The 18,840-nt window shown below is 47.9% G+C and overlaps 2 protein-coding genes and 1 pseudogene across 10 annotated transcripts in view; 2 read left to right on the top strand and 1 right to left on the bottom strand.

Annotated features, from left to right (window-relative positions):
* The window catches only part of SLC39A11 (solute carrier family 39 member 11), a 564,073-nt gene that overhangs the window by 14,929 nt on the left and 530,304 nt on the right, over nt 1-18,840 (top strand). The window lies entirely within an intron of this gene.
* On the bottom strand, nt 6,516-14,414 carry SSTR2 (somatostatin receptor 2). The gene is made up of 2 exons (XM_005584818.5): nt 14,135-14,414; nt 6,516-9,875 (listed from the first exon to the last, which is right to left on the bottom strand). The coding sequence occupies exon 2, from the start codon at nt 9,781-9,783 to the stop codon at nt 8,674-8,676; it is 1,110 nt and encodes a 369-aa protein (XP_005584875.3). The 5' UTR covers nt 9,784-9,875; nt 14,135-14,414; the 3' UTR covers nt 6,516-8,673.
* On the top strand, nt 16,003-16,561 carry LOC141408852 (DNA-directed RNA polymerase III subunit RPC10-like; annotated as a pseudogene).

Below are 18,840 nucleotides of genomic sequence, written 5' to 3'. Positions count from 1 at the left end.
ATGAACCCAGGAGGCAGAGGCTGCAGTGAGCCGAGATCACGCCCCTGTACTCCAGCCTGGGCAACAGAGGGAGACTCCATCTCAAAAAAAAAAAAAAAAAAAATTACTTTATTGGCCCTGGAGGCAGGAAGGAAGCCCTCAAAATCCCAAACCATCTGAATACCCATTTCCATGTGTGCCCAACATCCCAGAACCATATTGCTGGTAGCCAACCAGATTTTGCGTCGGCTCAGCTGGACTAGAAAGGTTACATTTAAAACCAAGAAGCAATAGGTTTCCTGGGCTGCAAAGACAGACCTTCGAGGAGGCCACATGGTATGGCTGAAGTTGCATGTTCTGCTACCTTTGAGCTTGCAAACCCTTAGAGATAGATGGTCACATGAAGGTGCAGAGAAGAAAAGTGGAACAGCTGTGGTCTGTCATCTCCCGAGCCCAACCACCTGGGAATTTGGAAGAGCTATTTAGGACAGGATTTTCATCTGCCAAAAAGTGCTTAAGCTGAAGGCAAACAACGTAAGTCTTCCTTCCACCCAAGCCTTTGCTCTGTGAGTGTCTGGCAGGCTGGGCTGACAGCACAGCTGAGACTAGGCTAGCTTTAATTAATCTTGAGAATGAACCCTGGAGATCAGACTTCTGCTGCTCAAAGAAAGATATAACAACACTCTCCATCACACACTGGCTGATACTTAAGCAAACAATATGAGCCAAGGTAGATATCCCAAGCCATGGAAATAAACAAGCAGGACCATGGACAAGGGGAGGGTTTCTTTTCTGTTTAAGAGACTCTTTTGCAGAGGTACGCTCACGGGCAAGGAAGAGAGCAGTCATTCATTTTCTCAGTGGCAGAGTATCACAGCTTCCCCTTAGGGTTCAGCCTTGGATTTGTTTAAGAAGCATGGTCGGGAGGGCCAGGGGGAAGAAATGTCTGTTAAGATGCTGTCATTGATGAGACTCAATTTAAGAATTATTTTCAGTGATTTTTCTGTGAAGAAATTACATCTTTTTTTAATGCAAAAACGTTGCTGTTAGCAGTACAAGTGCTTTATGCTGATGGACTGGTGGGGGTGATTTGTAGGAAACCATCATACCCTCTTGCCAATTCTTTGTTGTTGTTGTTGTTGAATTGAGGCAGGGACAGCTGGCCGGGGCTAGGCATGCTAGGCATGCAGTCTGTGATCTAGCACAGAATTCTCTGGGTAAAAAATTAGTTTATGCACAGTGCCCTCCTCCCTATTGTAGCAGCAGTCTAGAAAAAATGACTAACTGGTGGCCTTATTTGGTCTTATTTGGTGACCCCCAGGTGGGGTGGCTCATGCCTGTAATCCCAGCACTTTGGAAGGCTGAGGTGGGTGGATCACTTGGGGTCAGGAGTTCGAGACCAGCCTGGCCATCATAGTGAAACCTCATCTGTACTAAAAATACAAAAAAATTAGCCAGGCGTGATGGCACATGCCTGTAATCCCACTTACTCGGGAGGCTGAGACAGGTGAATCACTTGAACCCGGGAGGTGGAGGTTGCAGTGAGCCAATATCACGCCACTGCATTCCAGCCTGGGCAAAAAAAGCGAAATTCTGTCTCAAAAAAAAAAAAAAGACTACATATGCCTAGATTTGAGATGAGTTAGTCAAATTATACTTATCACCCTCTGTTTAAAGCTACTGGAGAATCTCTGCATTGAGGTCTTGCCGAGGCAATATAGGATGTATACTGTGTGTACACATATGTCACACACATACCTCCCAAGTGCACATATGCATCACGTGTGCCTCACATGTATGTGCATGAATATGCACACGTGAGCATGTCTTTCACATGCATGGTACTTAAGCAAACAAGATGAGCAGATGTAGACTGAGCCATGGAAATGGGCTGGAGCAGGACAGTGGACAAAAGGAGGGCATCATACATGTGAAGCATCACACGTGTGTTCTGTCATACCACCTATATGCATGTACATTACGTATGTGTTTATGTGTGCATATGCTTGGGAGCATAAACTAGAGTGAAGGTACAAGTTGAGAACTTGAGAGCCTTAGAACACCATCCATGTCTCCTGAGAAGTGGGATGCTGGTTAATGTTAAGAAAGCCACCAAGCCTTGGTTATTGCATTAGTCCGTTCTCACGCTGCTAATAAAGACATACCTGAGACTGGGTAATTTATAAAGGAAACAGGTTTAATTAACTCAAAGTTCAACATGGCTGGGGAGGCCTCAGGAAACTTACAATCATGGCAGAAAGCAAACATGTCCTTCTTCACATGACGGCAGCAAGAAGTGCAGAGTGAAGGAGGGGGGAAAGCCCCTTATAAAACCATCGGATCTCGTGAGAACTCACTCGCTATCACGAGAACAGCATGGAGGTAACTGCTCCCATGATTCAGTTACCTCCCACTGGGTCCCTCCCACGACACATGGGGATTATGGGAGCTGCAGTTCAAGATGAAATTTTGGTGGGGACACAGCCAAACTATACCAGTTATGTTACACGAGAACCATTTAGCTTTCTTGTTAAAAAATCATACCCATGGCCGGGCGCGGTGGCTCAAGCCTGTAATCCCAGCACTTTGGGAGGCCGAGATGGGCGGACCACGAGGTCAGGAGATCGAGACCATCCTGGCGAACACGGTGAAACCCCGTCTCTACTAAAAAGTACAAAAAAACTAGCCGGGGAGGTGGCGGCGCCTGTAGTCCCAGCTACTCAGGAGGCTGAGGCAGGAGATGGCGTGAACCCGGGAGGCGGAGCTTGCAGTGAGCCGAGATACGGCCACTGCACTCCAGCCTGGGCAACAGAGCAAGACTCTGCCTCAAAAAAAAAAAAAAAAATCATACCCATGAAAAAGATATCAGCGTACTCAGCAATGTACATATCCCCTTACGTGGGGACAGGAACCCTTCCAGGACTGATAGCCTAGCCCACTGGGAGGGCAGAAGCAGCATGGCTCTTCCCTGGCTGCACCTGCTGAGTTGACAGGTAGTCCCAGAGAGCTGGTCGTGAGTCTTCCTCTCTTGAGACTAGCAGATTTCCTTCAGGGTCCTTGGCAATGTATTCTTTGTAAGAATCTGGTTTGACCGTGTCTCCCTCTGTGTCCAGGGCTACAACAGTCTTATTTGGTGGCCCCCAGCAGCCCTTAGGACTGGGTTCATCCTGGGCTTCCCTTTCTGTCTTCAGTGACTCCCACTGCAAAGGGGCCTTCTCTATGGCTTAAGCAACTGGAGGCCCTGTCACTGAGTAATTGGAGTGGACAAGGCTGTGGGGGTGTCATTTCAGATTTCGTTGAAGGTGGCTTTGCATCATATTCTTTAACAGGCTTCTCTAAAAGGACAGGACGGTTTTATCTCTAACCAGGACATTTCTTTCCTGCTTCCAGGCCTAGCAGGATCAGGAAATGAACTTAGTATCCCCACTAGACACCAATATCTAAGCAAAGAGGTGTTCTTTCCCTGTGCCGCCCCCCCCCAACCCAGCCTGTCCCTTCAATAATGCCAGGAAAGGGAGAGATGATGAAAAATTGGCCGAGCGTGGTGGCTCATGCCTGTAATCCCAGTACTTTGGGACACTGAGGCAGGCGGATCACCTGAGGTCAAGAGTTTGAGACCTGCCTGGCCAACATGGCAAAACCCCATCTCCACTAAAAATACAAAAATTAGCTGGGTGTGGTGGCGCATGCCTGTAATCCCTGCTACTTGGGAGGCTGAGGCAGGAGAATCACTTGAACCCAGGAGGCAGAGGTTGCAGTGAGCCAAGATCGTGCCACTGCACTCCAGCCTAGGTGAAAAAGTGAAACTCTGTCTCAAAAAAAAAAAAAAAAAAAATTAGAGCCTGCCCATGAGAATGTTCCCAGAAATTCACATGTTAAAAGCAAAACAAGAACTTAGGTAAAGGTTTACTCTGACAGAATGTTTGATGGGAAATTTGGTGTTTTTGAATTTGGCAAAAACGTGGATGAGACAAGTGATTGATTGTCATGACTTTAAGTTCCACTGCTTGGCTTGCCAGCTATTGGGATTCTTAGAATGATACACGTTTTGGAAACACTAATCATATCTTCCCAACCATCTATGGAAACTTTTGATACTTCTCTTGCCACCTTTCTTTCTTTCTCCTTTTTTTTTTTTTTTTTTAACTGTTTAAGGAATTTTTATTAAAGCAAGAATTTTACAATCCAAATTACATTTCCCTGCTCAGTTAGCAATTCTGTTACTTGAAACAGAACTGATATTTTGAGCTGTTCTACAGTAAAGAATTACAAAATTAAAGAAAGGAATGCTTTAAATTTTTGTACTTTGCTGAAATTATTTTCCCCAGGGTTTATAAAACATTAATTTGTTTTTATATTTTACTATTTTTATGGGTTTTTTTTGTTGTTTTTAAATCAACAGGTAACCTAAGATGAGCATTATGTTTGCTAGACCTTCAGCCACTGTTCTTTAGCAAGGCCAAAGGTCATGTGTGCCTTCCACTGTAACTTTACTGTCTTCATTGAATAGTCACATTCAGAGCTGATCAGGAATATGAGACTTTTTTTCTTTCTTTCTTTTTTTTTTTTTTTTTTTTTAAAGAGACAGGGTCTCACCATATTGCCCAGGCTAGTCTCAAAATCCTGGGCTCAAGTGATTCCCCTGCCTCGGCCTCCCAAAGTGCTGGGATCACAGGTGTGAGCCACTGTGCCCAGCCCGGAACATGTATTTTGACAGTCCTTTGCTCCCTACCTGTCTCTGTGATCAGCCTGTGCACTTTTCCAGCACGGTGCTCCTCATCTAGGGCAGCTAGGACTGCAAGCTTTGGCAAGAAACACTTGTATTCCATTATGGAAAGAATTTGTGTAAGCAAATAGACTCCAGTTCACTGCCAGGTCTAGAAGCCCCATCCACCAGCCTGCATGTTCCTCTCTGCATGCCATTTTATTCTCCAGTGTCCCTCTGCCTTCTAGATTGTGCCACGCTATGGTATGAACCCCACTTAAGTTTCTTTTTCTTTTTTTTTTTTTTGAGATGGAGTCTTGCTCTGTCACCCAGGCTGAAGTACAGTGGCACGATCTTGGCTCACTGCAACCTCCACCTCCCGGGTTCAAGCGATTCTCCTGCCTCAGCCTCCTGGGTAGCTGGGATTACAGGTGCACGCCACCACACCCAGCTAATTTTTTTTTTTGTATTTTTAGTAGAGACGGGGTTTCATCATGTTGGCCAGGCTGGTCTTGAACTCCTGACCTCAGGTGATCCGCCTGCCTTGGCTTCCTAAAGTGCTGGGATTACAGGCGTGAGCACCGTGCCCAACCCTGCTAAAGTTTCATCTACACGTCCAATATTACCCAACTCTGTTACTGACACGCAAGCTAACATTCAACATAGACCGCAATATCATATTATCTTTCCCAATATCTTTTTCACTGAGTTCACTTAGGTTTAATCAGCACTTAACTACCCATGCTAATGGCAGGTAAGTAGCAGCTTGCATAACCCAAGTGATTAGATACTCTGAAATCAATGGAGTGCATTACTTTCTATTCCCTCCCAGCACCCAGCAGATTTGTCTTCATCATTAAATATGGAATGGAGACTGAAATTTTTGAATTAAAATGATGTTAACCTTTAAATTAGCATGTTGCTTCTCTCTTTTAGATAAAAGAAAACCGGAGAGCAAGTTATCTTTGAAACAGATATTTCAGAAAGTGGAGAATAGCTTTCCCTATGGTAGAAACCTAACTGTGTATTTGAATGGAATTATAGCATCAGATTTAAAAGCCTGTCTGTTAGCCTTAGAATGGTCATCCTGCTGATGACGACCCACAGACGCCTGGGTCTGCATTTCATTTTCAGGTTCCAGGTGGCTGCTTTGGACTCTGGCCTCCCTACAGGTAGTTTCTCTGGTTGCAGAGTCATGAGTACTATAGAATTCGTGGTTTTGTTTTTGTTTTGTTTTTGAGATGAAGTTTCGCTCTTGTTGCTCAGGCTGGAGTGCAATGGCACGATCTCGGCTCACTGCAACCTCCACCTCCCGGGTTCAAGTCAGTCTCCTGCCTCAGCCTCCCGAGTAGCTGGGATTACAGGCGCCCACCACCACGCGTGGCTAATTTTTTGTATTTTTAATAGAGACAGGGTTTCACTGTGTTGGCCAGGCTGGTCTTGAACTCTTGATCTCAGGCAATCCACCCACCTCGGCCTCCCAAAGTGCTGGGATTACAGGCATAAGCCATCATGCCTGGCCTGTAGAGTTAGTCTTCTCTGCCTTGAATTTATTTCTACCAATTCTTGGTCCCTTGGAATCATTTCCCTAAAACTCAGCATTTATTCAAGGACCCTGGAACATCTTATGTTATAATAATTGTAAAGTTAGGTCTAAAGCATTTTCTTCCAAATCTTTGCTTGTTTTTGTTAAAAAAAAAAAAAAAAAAAGTCACACTTTGCTAAACATGGCTGCTAGGAAGCCCTGAGCTGAACTTGCAGTTGACCTTACTTTTGCTAATGGTGTGGGATTTTACTGCATGCAATTTCTGCAACAACTTTTTCTATAGTCTTGTTTTATAACTGTACCTCTTTTTATTTTTGTATGGATTTATCTATCCAAAATCTTATTGAACACATTTTTCTGAGCTACAGGAAGTACTTTTGGGAATGAGGTGGTGTGAATTACACAGAAAAAGCAGCACATTAAGGACACCCACAGGTGGAGCACTTAGTCACTCCCACTGGCCAACAGCGCTTGCTTAGGGAGCCAGAAGAGGAAAGCTCATTTAAAAATACGGTAAAATCTATGTGTGAGATGCTGAGTGATGCTCTCAGACAAAACCCAAAGATGATGACATCCTTGCAGACACCCAGGTGTGTATTTCTTCGTACTCTGGAAAATGATCAGTCAATGAAATGGACATTATCTCTTTTCTTATCGCTTGTAAATGTCAGTTTCGGGAACAAAAAAAATGCCACTTTATGGTGTGAAGTGCCTGTCTACAATAGTCCTTGCAGAGCGGCTCAGAGAGTCCATGGAATTAAATATATGACAGTTACTGCGTATACAGTTAGCAGGGAAGGCGGCACAGCAGTATTTCCGAGTAGTGGAGCCCTACCAAAACTCAGACCACACCCCCCGCATGCTGCATATTCATTGGCGGGAAAGGGTGCTTTTGTTTTATGAACAGTGTCCTCTGGTCTTTAGTATGCATTGTGGGTTTTTTTTTTTGTTTTTTGAGACTGAGTTTTCTCTTGTTCCCCAGGCTGGAGTGCAGTGGCACAATCTCAGCTCACTGCAACCTCCACCTCCCAGGTTCAAGTGATTCTCCTGCCTCAGCCTCCCAAGCAGCTGGGATTACAGCCACATGCCACTTTGCCCGGCTAATTTATGTATTTTTAGTAGAGACGGCGTTTCACCATGTTGGCCAGGCTGGTCTCGAACTCCTGACCTCAGGTGATCCACCCACCTTGGCCTCCCAAAGTGCTGGGATTACAGGTGTGAGCCACCGCGCCCGGCCATGCATTGTGGTTTTCTTAATGCCCAGCTTTGTATGAAGTCCTCTAGAATCCCCTTTGAGGCGTCGTTGAATTACATTTCCATTTTCTTTCATTAGGAAGCTATCTCTGGCCTGAAAAATAAAAACAATTTTATGGTTTCTCATAAAGGTGTAATTTTGCTTCACTCTTATTCACTTATTTTCACGATGGAGAGAAGAAAATTGTTTCTCCACAGGAATCATAGTCCATCTTTTGCCTTTCATGTTAGTGATTCTCCCCACTCATGGCTCCCTAAGAAAAACTAAAGCAATCTGAAAAGAAAAACAATGCAATCTTATAACAAAGTTGGCTTTGTCTTGATAAATACAATGACGGATGACCACAACCACTTGAGTCCTTTTGGGCAAATGAAGAATTCTCTGATTATATCTGAGAAGTGGAAACATATGAATTTATGTTCTGGTTCTTCAAATATCTTCTCCCTTTCCCTTCTTACATTGACCTAACTTGCCTGAAATTAATGAAGCAAATCCGCAAGGGCAGACGCTGGAAGTTTTTGAGGTTTGAAGCTTATAGGAGGGTCCTCTTTAAGAAAAACAGTACAAAATATCTTACTTTCACAATTTTTTACAAAAACATATGACCACGTGAACATACTGCCCAGGTCCCTCCTGGGCCTTGGAAAGGCCCGTGCAAGAGAGACCCTGAAGCTTGGACTTTACTGACTTCATGATAAGTCCATTTCTGTGGACACTGTATTGTGGCAAATGTCCATCTACACTATGCACACTGGAATTAGATACTTGTGTATGTGAACACGGGAACGTAGGTAATGCCTATACAGAGAATAAATAGGAATATACAAGGATAAATATAAAAACACAAGATTACATATTGAGTTTTAAATACACAAACACACAGATACTTTTTTTTTCTATTTTTGTTGTTTCTAAAGATGATAGCCAGGCATGATCCCCCTTCTCCAGACTTTGAATTGCCTACCTGCATTTCAATGTTCGCTTTAAGGGGGAGGTAATCAATTTAGCACATTATCATTCAATCAGACAAGCTGACTCAAACACTGTTCTCTGAATTGGACTCATGCTGAGCAATCCTCTATTCTAGAAGCCAGGTGTGAGGGGTGGGAGGAAGGAAGCGGGTGCGGGTAGGGAGCCCATTGCCAGTAGACAGAGCATGGCTTGGTTTTTTCCCACCCTACAAGCAGTTCAGATACTGGTTTGGAGGTCTCCATTGAGGAGGGTCCTCTGGGTCTCCGTGGTCTCATTCAGCCGGGATTTGTCCTGCTTACTGTCACTCCGCTCCCCGTCATCTGTGCCGCTCACCTTGACCAAGCAGAGGACATTCTGGAAGCTCTTCTTGAAGTTGTCAGACAAGAAGGCGTATAGGATAGGGTTGGCACAGCTGTTAGCATAGGTGAGGACCACCACAAAGTCAAACATGCCTTTAAGGGCTGGGGTGGGACTGATGGCCATGGAGACGGAAGAAACGTTGAATATGTAGAAGGGAAGCCAGCAGAAGATGAAGACAGCCACCACGATGGACACCATTCGGGTGACCTTCTTCTCAGACTTCTTCCTCTTGGAGGAGCCCACTCGGATTCCAGAGGACTTCACCTTGATGATAATGAACAGGTAGCAAAGACAAATGATGGTGAGGGGTACCAGGAACCCCAGGATGAAAGTGTAGATGATGAACCCTGTGTACCAAGCCCCAGATTCACCTGGCCAGTTGATGGTGCAGCTGCTTCTCCCCCACTGGTTGCTCCGGAGCCCAGCATATATCATGATGGGCAAGATGACTAGCAGAGAGACTCCCCACACAGCCATGGTGATCATCTTGGCCGTCCGGGGTCTCCTCCACTTGGCCGACTTGATAGGGTGGACCACAGCCAGGTATCGGTCGATGCTCATCACCGTCAAGCAGAAGATGCTGGTGAACTGATTGATGCCATCCACAGTCATGACCACCCGGCAGATGGCCTTGCCAAAGGGCCAGTGGACCAGAGCCACCTGCATAGCCAAGAAAGGCAGACCCAACATGAAGAGCTCATCTGCGATGGCCAGGTTGAGGATGTAAATGTTGGTGATGGTCTTCATCTTGGCATAGCGGAGGATGACGTAAATGACAAGTGTGTTGCCACACAACCCAATGATGCAGACCACAAAATAGATGAATGTGAGGACTGCATTGCTCGTCAGGTCATAGTATGGCTCTGTCTGGTTTGAGGTGTTGGTTGACACCACAGAGCCATTCAGGTCAAATGGAATGGATAGCCATGTGTGGCTTCCATTGAGTGGCTTATCCACCATGTCCATGGCTGCTTTTCCGTCTTAGGCTAGGTCCAGTCAGTCCAGAGAGCTTATTCTCACCTTAATGGACCCTGGAGGCCAAGGATCCAGTGTGACATCTGGAAGGAAAAAAGGAAGATTGGCCCGTCGGTCACGAGCTGTTTAAACTCTCACCAAATTTACACATTTCTGGTTTACCCTCTCAGACATACTCTTACATTGAAAAATGTATTCTCTTTCCGCATCAACATTAAGCTCTAGAGTTTCTCATCAGTTTTTGAGTAGTTTTTCCAATACTAGGGAAGGGTTTGAGTTCAGCCATCATCTGCTGACGCACATGTTGGGGAGGGCTGTGGCCTCGAAAAGCACATCCTTTGACCCCTACGAAGTTGACTGAGCTAAACTGCAGAAGGGCCGAGCTTGCAGAAGTTCAGCGCCTGACCTCAGAAGGGTCTGACACTGACATTCCTGGCCTCTTCCCTACCAGGAAGTCTGTGCTGACCGCCTTGGAGTCTTTCCGTTCTGAAAATGCCATAGTGGAAAAAACCCAGACTCTAGAGGTAGAACAAACCGGGTTCCACTGCTGAGCCCGTGTGACCGCATGCCTGGTCCTTAATGGTTCTGACTCTTATTTGTTCACATGGGGGTGTCATGAAGGTTAAATGATGGAATGTATGTGAAAACGAGCATTGCGTTGGGCTCATAATGGGAACCTCGTAAGTGTTGTTTTGCCCCCATGTTTTCCTCTACCATCTCATTATCTCTGATGTATTGAAATCTACTTGCATGGTGAACCAATTTATAGTCTTCAGTATTAAAAATAAAAGTCTGGTTTGCTTTCATTTTTTAAATGTAGGCTTCAGTTTATTTTTTGTTTTTCTTCTATTTTTGTTTTCCAGTACCTAATGCTTGACTTCCTCAAGAGCTCTTTCCCAAAGTCCCTAAGGGGATGCTGCTCCCAAGTGCTGTAACACCCCAGAGAATTTGCCTGCCATTTTCTAATTAAGGACAAAAACGGGAAGCAGGTGTGGGACACAAGCTCTTTCATAGAAGTAAGCAGAAGGCTTCCAGCACTGATAGAATTCATTCACACCCACGATTCCCTTGATCTCCCCAACTGTCCTAGGTGGTAGGGATAATTACCCCCATTTTAGAGATGTTGAAACTGAGGCTTAGACAGTTTAAAGAGCTCACTCCCATTCTCTTGAACATAACTGGTGCAGCTGGGATGTGAACACAGGCCACCTGGCCCCAAGTCTTTTGCACGTCTCAAGGCATCCCCTCTGCTCCTCAGTGGCCGAAAGACTGAACAGCTGATAACTGGGCTTTGGTTTGAAGCAACTGACTCCTGTGTTACTTCCTTGCTGAGAAAATAATTGGAACACTATTGGCTTGGCTTAAGATCTAAAACGATAGTTCATCCCATAGTTAAATGATTGATATACAGCCATTCAAAAAATATCATGGGGTTAGGGTGGGGAGGAGGCTTCTTTGTGCTGACAGCAGGGATGTAGAAATGAACAAACTGACCCGGCGCGGTGGCTCACGCCTGTAATCCCAGCACTTTGGGAGGCCGAGGCAGGTGGATCACGAGGTCAGGAGATTGAGACCATCCTGGCTAACACGGTGAAACCCCGTCTCTACTAAAAAATACAAAAAATTAGCCGGGCATGGTAGCGGGCGCCTGTAGTCCCAGCTACTCCGGGGCTGAGGCAGGAGAATGGCGTGAACCCGGGAGGCGGAGCTTGCAATGAGCCGAGATGGCGCCACTGCACTCCAGCCTGGGAGACAGAGCAAGACTCCGTCTCAAAAAAAAAAACAAAAAACAAACAAAAAACAAAAAACAAACTTGGCTAGTGCCCTCTAGAAGGTGATAATTTAAAAGGGGAGATAGGAAAGGAAGTCAGCTCATATAGGGTGGGAATTGCATGAGAGATAAATGACCGACTTAAGAATGCCTTCTTTTCCTGGGGGACTCAGAGGAGGCTTCCAAAGAGAAATGTTTGAGCTGGGTCTTGGGTGTATGAAGAGTGAGGCAGGAGGACAGCAAAGAGGCCAATCTAGGAAGAGGCGAGATGTTCAAAGGGTGTTATGTTCAGCAGAGCGGGAATAATTCACTCGGCTGACACATTTCCCCTGAGCTAGGTACTTTTCCTGGTGCCTGGGTGTAGATGGAAGATTACTCCTTAATCCCTGGAAAGACTTCAGATGAGTTAAAGGAGACTTGGCCAGCAACAAGTACTTGAGGATCCTTGCTCACCTTTGCCTCTGATCCATTCTGAACTGCCAGGTGCCTTGCTGGTTCCTTCTGTGCTCATTTCCCTACCACACAACTGTCTGTGGAGTGAGATCTGGGCTTTGTGGCTGACCATTTTGTGAAGTATTTGGGGGATCTGGAATTTCATGTCTGTATTGGGTAAAAAACCTTAGACTGGCAGCAATTAAAACAGAAGCTGTACAGAAACTGTGGTTAGTATCCCTGGATTAACTTGGGTAGTTTCATTGTCATTTCTAACCATCTTGTCAGTTGGATTAATTCTTCAGAGCCAGAATCCTATTCAAGCTGCCTGCAATTAGAGTGTACCTTATCATGGGGATTTCCAGGGGCCCATCTATATAACATGAATGGTCACACTCCAATGTCCAGGTAACCCGGAGTCCCCCTGGGCCGGCAGAGCCCCTGTCTAAGAGCTTTTGGGCCAGGAACGATGATGGTGCAGGGAGTATGAGGGAGGGTTGAGTGTTGCTTTCCAGCCTTAACTTGGTCATTTTAACTGGGGTTTCACTCAACAAGACAGAATTGCTTAATGGTAGCAACAGACAGGGTTCAGAGTCTTGGTGAAGGTGGTGGAGGTGGGAGGCTGGGGAGCCGGTTGAGAGTGGGAAGGCTCCTCTAAGCAAGAAATGAACTTAAATCATGGGGAGATTTATTTAACTAAGAAGTCAGCCGCTTAAGGTCTTCTAGAGATTTCTGTTTCCTTTTTGTTTCAGAGAAAGAATATTCCAATGCCAGGCAGCCAATTCTTGTTGAATTGTGGTTAAATTAAATGTACAAGGAAGTTTGGTTTTCTGCATTCTTTGTTTTTCCAGCCCAATAATTGTTAGATGCTGGAAATGGCTAGTGGTTGATTTCCTCTGAACCAAGTCCAGGCTCTGTGGAGAGGAGGGTAAGAATGGTCTCACGCACCTGCACCCCCGCCTCCCTTTTACGTAGGGGCTGTGGTTACCAGCCCAAAAAATGAGTGTTGGGATGGCGACCGGACATCAGGGGAGGTCCTAAATCCTGCTCAGCTTCAGTTTCTCCTCTCCCCATCATCTTTCCGCATTCACTTCCCACCCCCGCCTCCCTTGGGGCCTTCAGAACCCGGCTTGGCCTCTGCGCCGCTGGAGCGAGAGCCCCCACTAGCAGGGTGATAAAAGCCCCTGTGGTCCACCGCGGCGCGTGAGCGCCTGGGAAAAGCCGGGGCGGTGCTGGCATATGAGGTTGAGAAATGGAGGGGCGACTGTCAGGACCGCGGAGCCGATGCTCCCGGCTGGCACAGAAAGTCCTCCTGGCCATCCAACTCGCTGATCCTCAGAGCAAGGGTTTCCCAAAGAACTCCGTGCCATTTCCAGGAAGACGAGGGAAGAGTGAAGATTGTAGCGCCAGCACGCCCAGTCTCTCAACGCAGAGCATGGGTGCCGGGGGTGGGGTGGGGCGCTGAGGACAGAGACATTGGGGCGCAGAAGACAGTCGCTTGGGGACTTGGCCAGCGGCTTTCGGGCACGGGCTATGCAATGCTTTGGTCTTTCCAAACCTAGACAAACTGTCCTTTCTGTCCCGAGGTGGGGGACGGGGACGGATCCTAGATCGTTCAGCGTCTATCTCCCCGGCTGGGGGAGGAAAAGAACAGGATTCCGAAGCCTCCCTTTCTCCGCTCTGCGCCCGCCGCCTGCCTCTGGTGCGCTCCCGCAGGAGCCCCAGCTAGCACCTCACCGCCTCGCTCCTCTCGCGCCGGGTCTCTTTTGCAGGGCGCTGGGAGAGAAGTTGTCATCCTTCGCAGCCACCACCTGAAATCTCGGGCTAAAGGGCACACGCCACGCACACGGGCATGAGGCTGTGAGGACACGTCCGTTCCAGCACACTCTACCCACAGCCCCCTTAACTCAGGCAGGGGTACCCGCTGTCGTTCATTCCTACTACAATCGCCCCAGAAAGCACAAGAGCGGAGAATCACGTCCCGGGACCTACACTCAGGCACTCGGATGGGCACACCACCATCAGTGCAGATGCACACAGGTGCCCAAGTGCGCTTCTCGCTCCCTCCATCTCTGTCTCACACACACACACACACACACACACACACACACACACACACACACACACACCATTCCTCACCTTTGCTCTTCCGCTGCAATCCGCTAACTCCGGTCTCCGACACCCAGCGGCTGTCCCCGAGCCAGCTGGGCGCCGCGGCGCGCAGCAGCTTGGCTAGCGCCCGGCGCCGAACGTTTGGTGTTTCTGGCTCCTCGACCCTCTTGTGCCGGCTCCCACTAGCCCCTCGCCCGTAGAGAGCTCGCCTCGCCCGCAAACCCCCCGGCGCCGAGCCTCAGACTGGGGCTCTGGGCGCGGGTGGTCTTGCGAGCGCGCGCGCACGGGTGGCTGCGCCGCTTGGACTGGCCCAGCCAGCCCGGGCCCCTCGGCACATTTCCCCACGCCCCCCTCCCGCTACGTCACGGCGGCTTCGCTCCGCCCTCCCCCAACCCCTCCTCCTGGGTCCTGTAGAAGGACAAGTATGAGACCGACTGAAACGCCTGCAGGTGGCTGCGGGCAGAGCTTACAGACAGCCGGGGAGCGGGAAGAGAGGGGACCCGCATGCAGGGCGTGAAAGGTTAAGCGTTTTCGTTCTCTTCAAGACTCATGGCAAGGACAAGCAATATTTTCCCTCTGATTTCACAGAATCGATTCCCTTCCACCCAGCATATTCTAGGCAGCTGGAGTGGAGGCCGGGGTGACCCAGATTTACACCGGGACCTCTGTGATTTTCTTAGCCAAACAAGTTAGCAAAACTGTGTTTACCGTGGGCCAGCCCCGGGCGCAGGGCGCAGGGCGCAGGGCCAGGCTAAGGATAGGGAGAAAAAGCGCTCAGGGGACAGCGCTTCTCCATGCAGTTCCCAATGAGCGCAGGGCATGTAAACCCACACCTGGAGTCCAAGATTCAGTCCTAGGAGCCATCAGAGGGTCAGTGGAGGTCGACTGGTCCCAGCTGTCCCTGCGTCCCACAGCTTGGAGGTGCAGCGGCCATACAGGTGGTCCCCTTGCTGTAGCCACGTCAGTCAGCACCTGCTGGTCTGACCCAGCACAGTCCCTCCTACATGCTGTGAGGGAGCAAAGGGGAACAGGCAAGAAGTGGGAGTTACATCACATGGAGTGGCAGCTATTTCTTTTTGACTGTGATGATTCAGCCTCTTTTCCAATAGTTTAATAAGTCATAATCAATCCTGCAGCCTCCCCTTCCTCACCCTCCTCCAAGTACATACGTACACACACGCACACACACACCATCCTCAGTACAGTTTTAGAGGATGTGAAAACAGAAAGCAAACCCCAAGTAGCTTTCTCTGTGAGCTAAGCTGCCTTGATTTGTCCATCCTATTATTTGATTTAGAATTCACCAGGGAAAAGTAAAAGTCCAGAAGCTGTGTGGCAGGTGCGGTGAGCCCTAGAAATAGATGAGTGACGTGGGAAAGGAACCACCAGGTACGGCAGCAGCCAGCTGCTCTCTTCTATCTGGACCAAACCGTATCTTGGGGTACCCACTGTAAGATGGGGATCAGGGGTTTCCATCTCTCTCTGAGAGGCCGGGGAGCGGGAAGAGAGGGGACCCGCATGTGGGGGCGTGACAGGTTAAGCGTTTTTGCTTCATGATAGGGCTTAACTCTTGGCATCCTGGAGCTCAGGGCAAGATGGAAATTGAGCTGCAATTGCCTTAAGTTCCAGGAGTCAGTCCGGGATCCAGCATCTCTTTTAGACATGTGCATGCAATTGGAAGGGCTGGGGTGGGTAGCTCACAAGAAGAGGACTGTGTCTGCTTGCCATTAGTGAGAAGAGGGAGAGGCAGAGAGGTAATAATAATATCAGGAGGGCATCGTGGAATTGCACTCAGAGGAACTCGCCATCCTCTGGTCACACAGTTGCTGCAATGCCTGTTGCCACCTCCAGTTTAAAACCAGTAACCTGACTGGTTTCCAGGAAAAGAAGGAAGAGCCAGGAAGTGTCCACTCTGCCCTCAAATTCCTTCCTTTTGTACCATGTTATCTTTTAAAAGTTCTCAAACGGTTAATACCAAATTTATGTTTCATTAAAAAAATAATAACTGGAGGCAGCAGAGTCCAAGATGATGCTGCTGTTCTACCCTGGCTGCAGGGACGGGCTGATCGTGGAGGAGGGACAGCGCTGCCACCGCTTTGCCTGCAACACGTGGCCCTGTGTGCACAACATCACCCACAAGGTAACAAATCGGAAGTACTCAAAGCTGAAAGAAGTGGATGATGGACTTGGGAGAGCAGCTGCCTGGGAGGATGTTGACTCTACTGCAGAGTCATGTCCTAAAGGAGAACCTTCTTGTGCTTACTGCATGTAGCTTCAGATCCGTTCTGCAGATGAGCCAAAGACCACCTTCTACCAGTGCTGCAGGGCTCAGTGTGGACACCACTGCAGGGATTAGGGCAAGGACAGCCCAGCTGCCTGAGCGTCTGCTTACCTCAGGGTAGATGGTCAGCTGGGGGTATGAATCGTGTGTCCTGAGGGTCTTTGCTGGTGTGGTGGAAAGCTAACCCTTTTGAGGTGAAGAGTCAGGGTGTCAGGAAATGTGGTCTATCTGCCAGTCACAGCGGATGAAATCATTGATGTCCAGGGAGTGTTTCTGTGTAGGGAGGACACCCATAACTAAGTATGCTCTGTTTGAAGTTCCATCCCTCTCTCCCTCCCTCCCTCCCTCCTTTCTTCTTTCTTTCTTTCTTTCTTTCTTTCTTTCTTTCTTTCTTTCTTTCTTTCTTTCTTTCTTTCTTTCTTTCTTTTTCTCTCTCTCTTTCTCCTTCCTTCCTTCCTTTCTTTTCTTTCTTTTCTCTTTCTTTCCCCTTCCTTCCTTCCTTTTCTTTCTTTTCTCTTTCTTTCCCCTTCCTTCCTTCCTTCCTTCCTTCCTTCCTTCCTTCCTTCCTTCTTTCCTTCCTTCCTTCCTTCTTTTTTTTTTTTTTTTTTTTATGGAGTCTTGCTCTGCCACCCAGGCTGGAGTGCAGTGGCACGATCTCGGCTCACTGCAAGCTCTGCCTCCCAGGTTCACGCCATTCTCCTGCCTCAGCCTCCCGAGTAGCTGGGACTACAGGCACCCGCCACCACACCTGGCTAATTTTTTGTAGTTTTAGTAGAGATAGGGTTTCACCGTGTTAGCCAGGATGGCCTCGATCTCCTGATCTCATGATTCGCCCGCCTCTGCCTCCCAAAGTGCTGGGATTACAGGCGTGAGCCACCATGCCAGACGTCTTTTTTTTTTGAGATGGAGTTTTGCTCTTGTTGCCCAGGCTGGAGTGTAGAGGCGTGATCTCGGCCCACTGCAGCCTCCGCCTCCCGGGTTCAAGCAATTCTCCTGCCTCAGCTTCCCAAGTAGCTGGGATTACAGGTGCCCACCATCACGCCTGGTTAATTTTTTATATTTTTAGTAGAAACAGGGTTTTGCCATGCTGGCCAGGCTGGTCTCAAACTCCTGACCTCAGGTGATCCACCCGCCTCAGCCTCCCAAAGTGCTGGGATTACAGGTGTGAGCCACTGCGCCCAGCCCTGTTCTTTCATCTTTTACATTTATTGGCAGTTGACATTGCCTTACCCCAATCAACACTCTTAAATATTTGTACTGTTTGCACAACTTAGTACATTAAATGTTCCTAAATATTTAACTGTTAATTGTAAATTTGTTTAATTTATTACTTCCTTTATTCAAATTTTATTCTGAATATTTCATTAAAATGGAAAGTCTAAAAAAACAATAATAATGACTGGCTGTAATCCCAGCACTTTGGGAGGCCAAGGTGGGCACCATGCCTGGCTAATTTTTGTAGGAGTTTGAGACAGGCCTGGGCAGCATGGCAAAACCCAGTCTCTACAAAAACAAAACATTAAAAAATTAACTGGTCATGGTGGTGTGTGCCTGTAGTCTCAGCTATTCAGGAGGCTGTGGTAGGAGAATGGCGTGAACCTGGGAGGCAGAGCTTGAGCCCAGCGAGGTGGAGGCTGCAGCAAGTCGTGATCAGGCCACTCACTCCAACCTGGGTGACAGAGTGAAACCCTGTCTCAACAAAACAAAACAAAATGAAAAATCACTGTTTTCTTACCCATGCAAGAAATGAAACACTGGCTCTCAACATGCCCCCAACTCAAAGGCGACTTTGATGAAGCAATGCACTTTTTTTTTTTTTTTTTTTTTTTTTTTTGAGACGGAGTCTCACGCTGTTGCCCAGGCTGGAGTGCAGTGGCGCGATCTTGGCTCACTGCAAGCTCCGCCTCCTGGGTTCACGCCATTCTCCTGCCTCAGCCTCCTGAGTAGCTGGGACTACAGGCGCCCGCCACCGCGCCCGGCTAATTTTTTGTATTTTTAGTAGAGACGGGGTTTCACTGTGGTCTCGATCTCCTGACCTTGTGATCCGCCCACCTCGGCCTCCCAAAGTGCTGGGATTACAGGCTTGAGCCACCGCGCCCGGCCTTTGTTTTTAATTTTAATATGAGTACTGCTAGCAAAAACAGATGGCTTCTGGAGGTTCAACCAAATAATCCTCACCCTTCTAGGCAACTTGGGTGAGTTGTTGGTGGCTCTCTGTATGCTCTTATTTATTTATTTATTTAGAGACAGGTTCTCACTCTGTTGCCCGGTCTGGAGTGCAGTGGCGTGATCTCAGCTCACTGCGCCTCCACGTCCTAGGATCAAGCGATTCTCGTGCCTTAGTGTCCCGAGTAGCTGGGATTACAGGTGTGCGCCACCATGCCCTGCTAAGTTTTGTATTTTTAGCAGAGACTGGGTTTCACCATGTTGCCCAGGCTGGTCTCAAACTCCT

This window comes from Macaca fascicularis, chromosome 16 (genome assembly GCF_037993035.2).
Source record: "Macaca fascicularis isolate 582-1 chromosome 16, T2T-MFA8v1.1".
Lineage (NCBI taxonomy): Eukaryota > Metazoa > Chordata > Mammalia > Primates > Cercopithecidae > Macaca > Macaca fascicularis.
The sequence above is the reverse complement of the archived record's forward strand: the minus strand, read 5'-3'. Positions and strand labels throughout refer to the sequence as shown.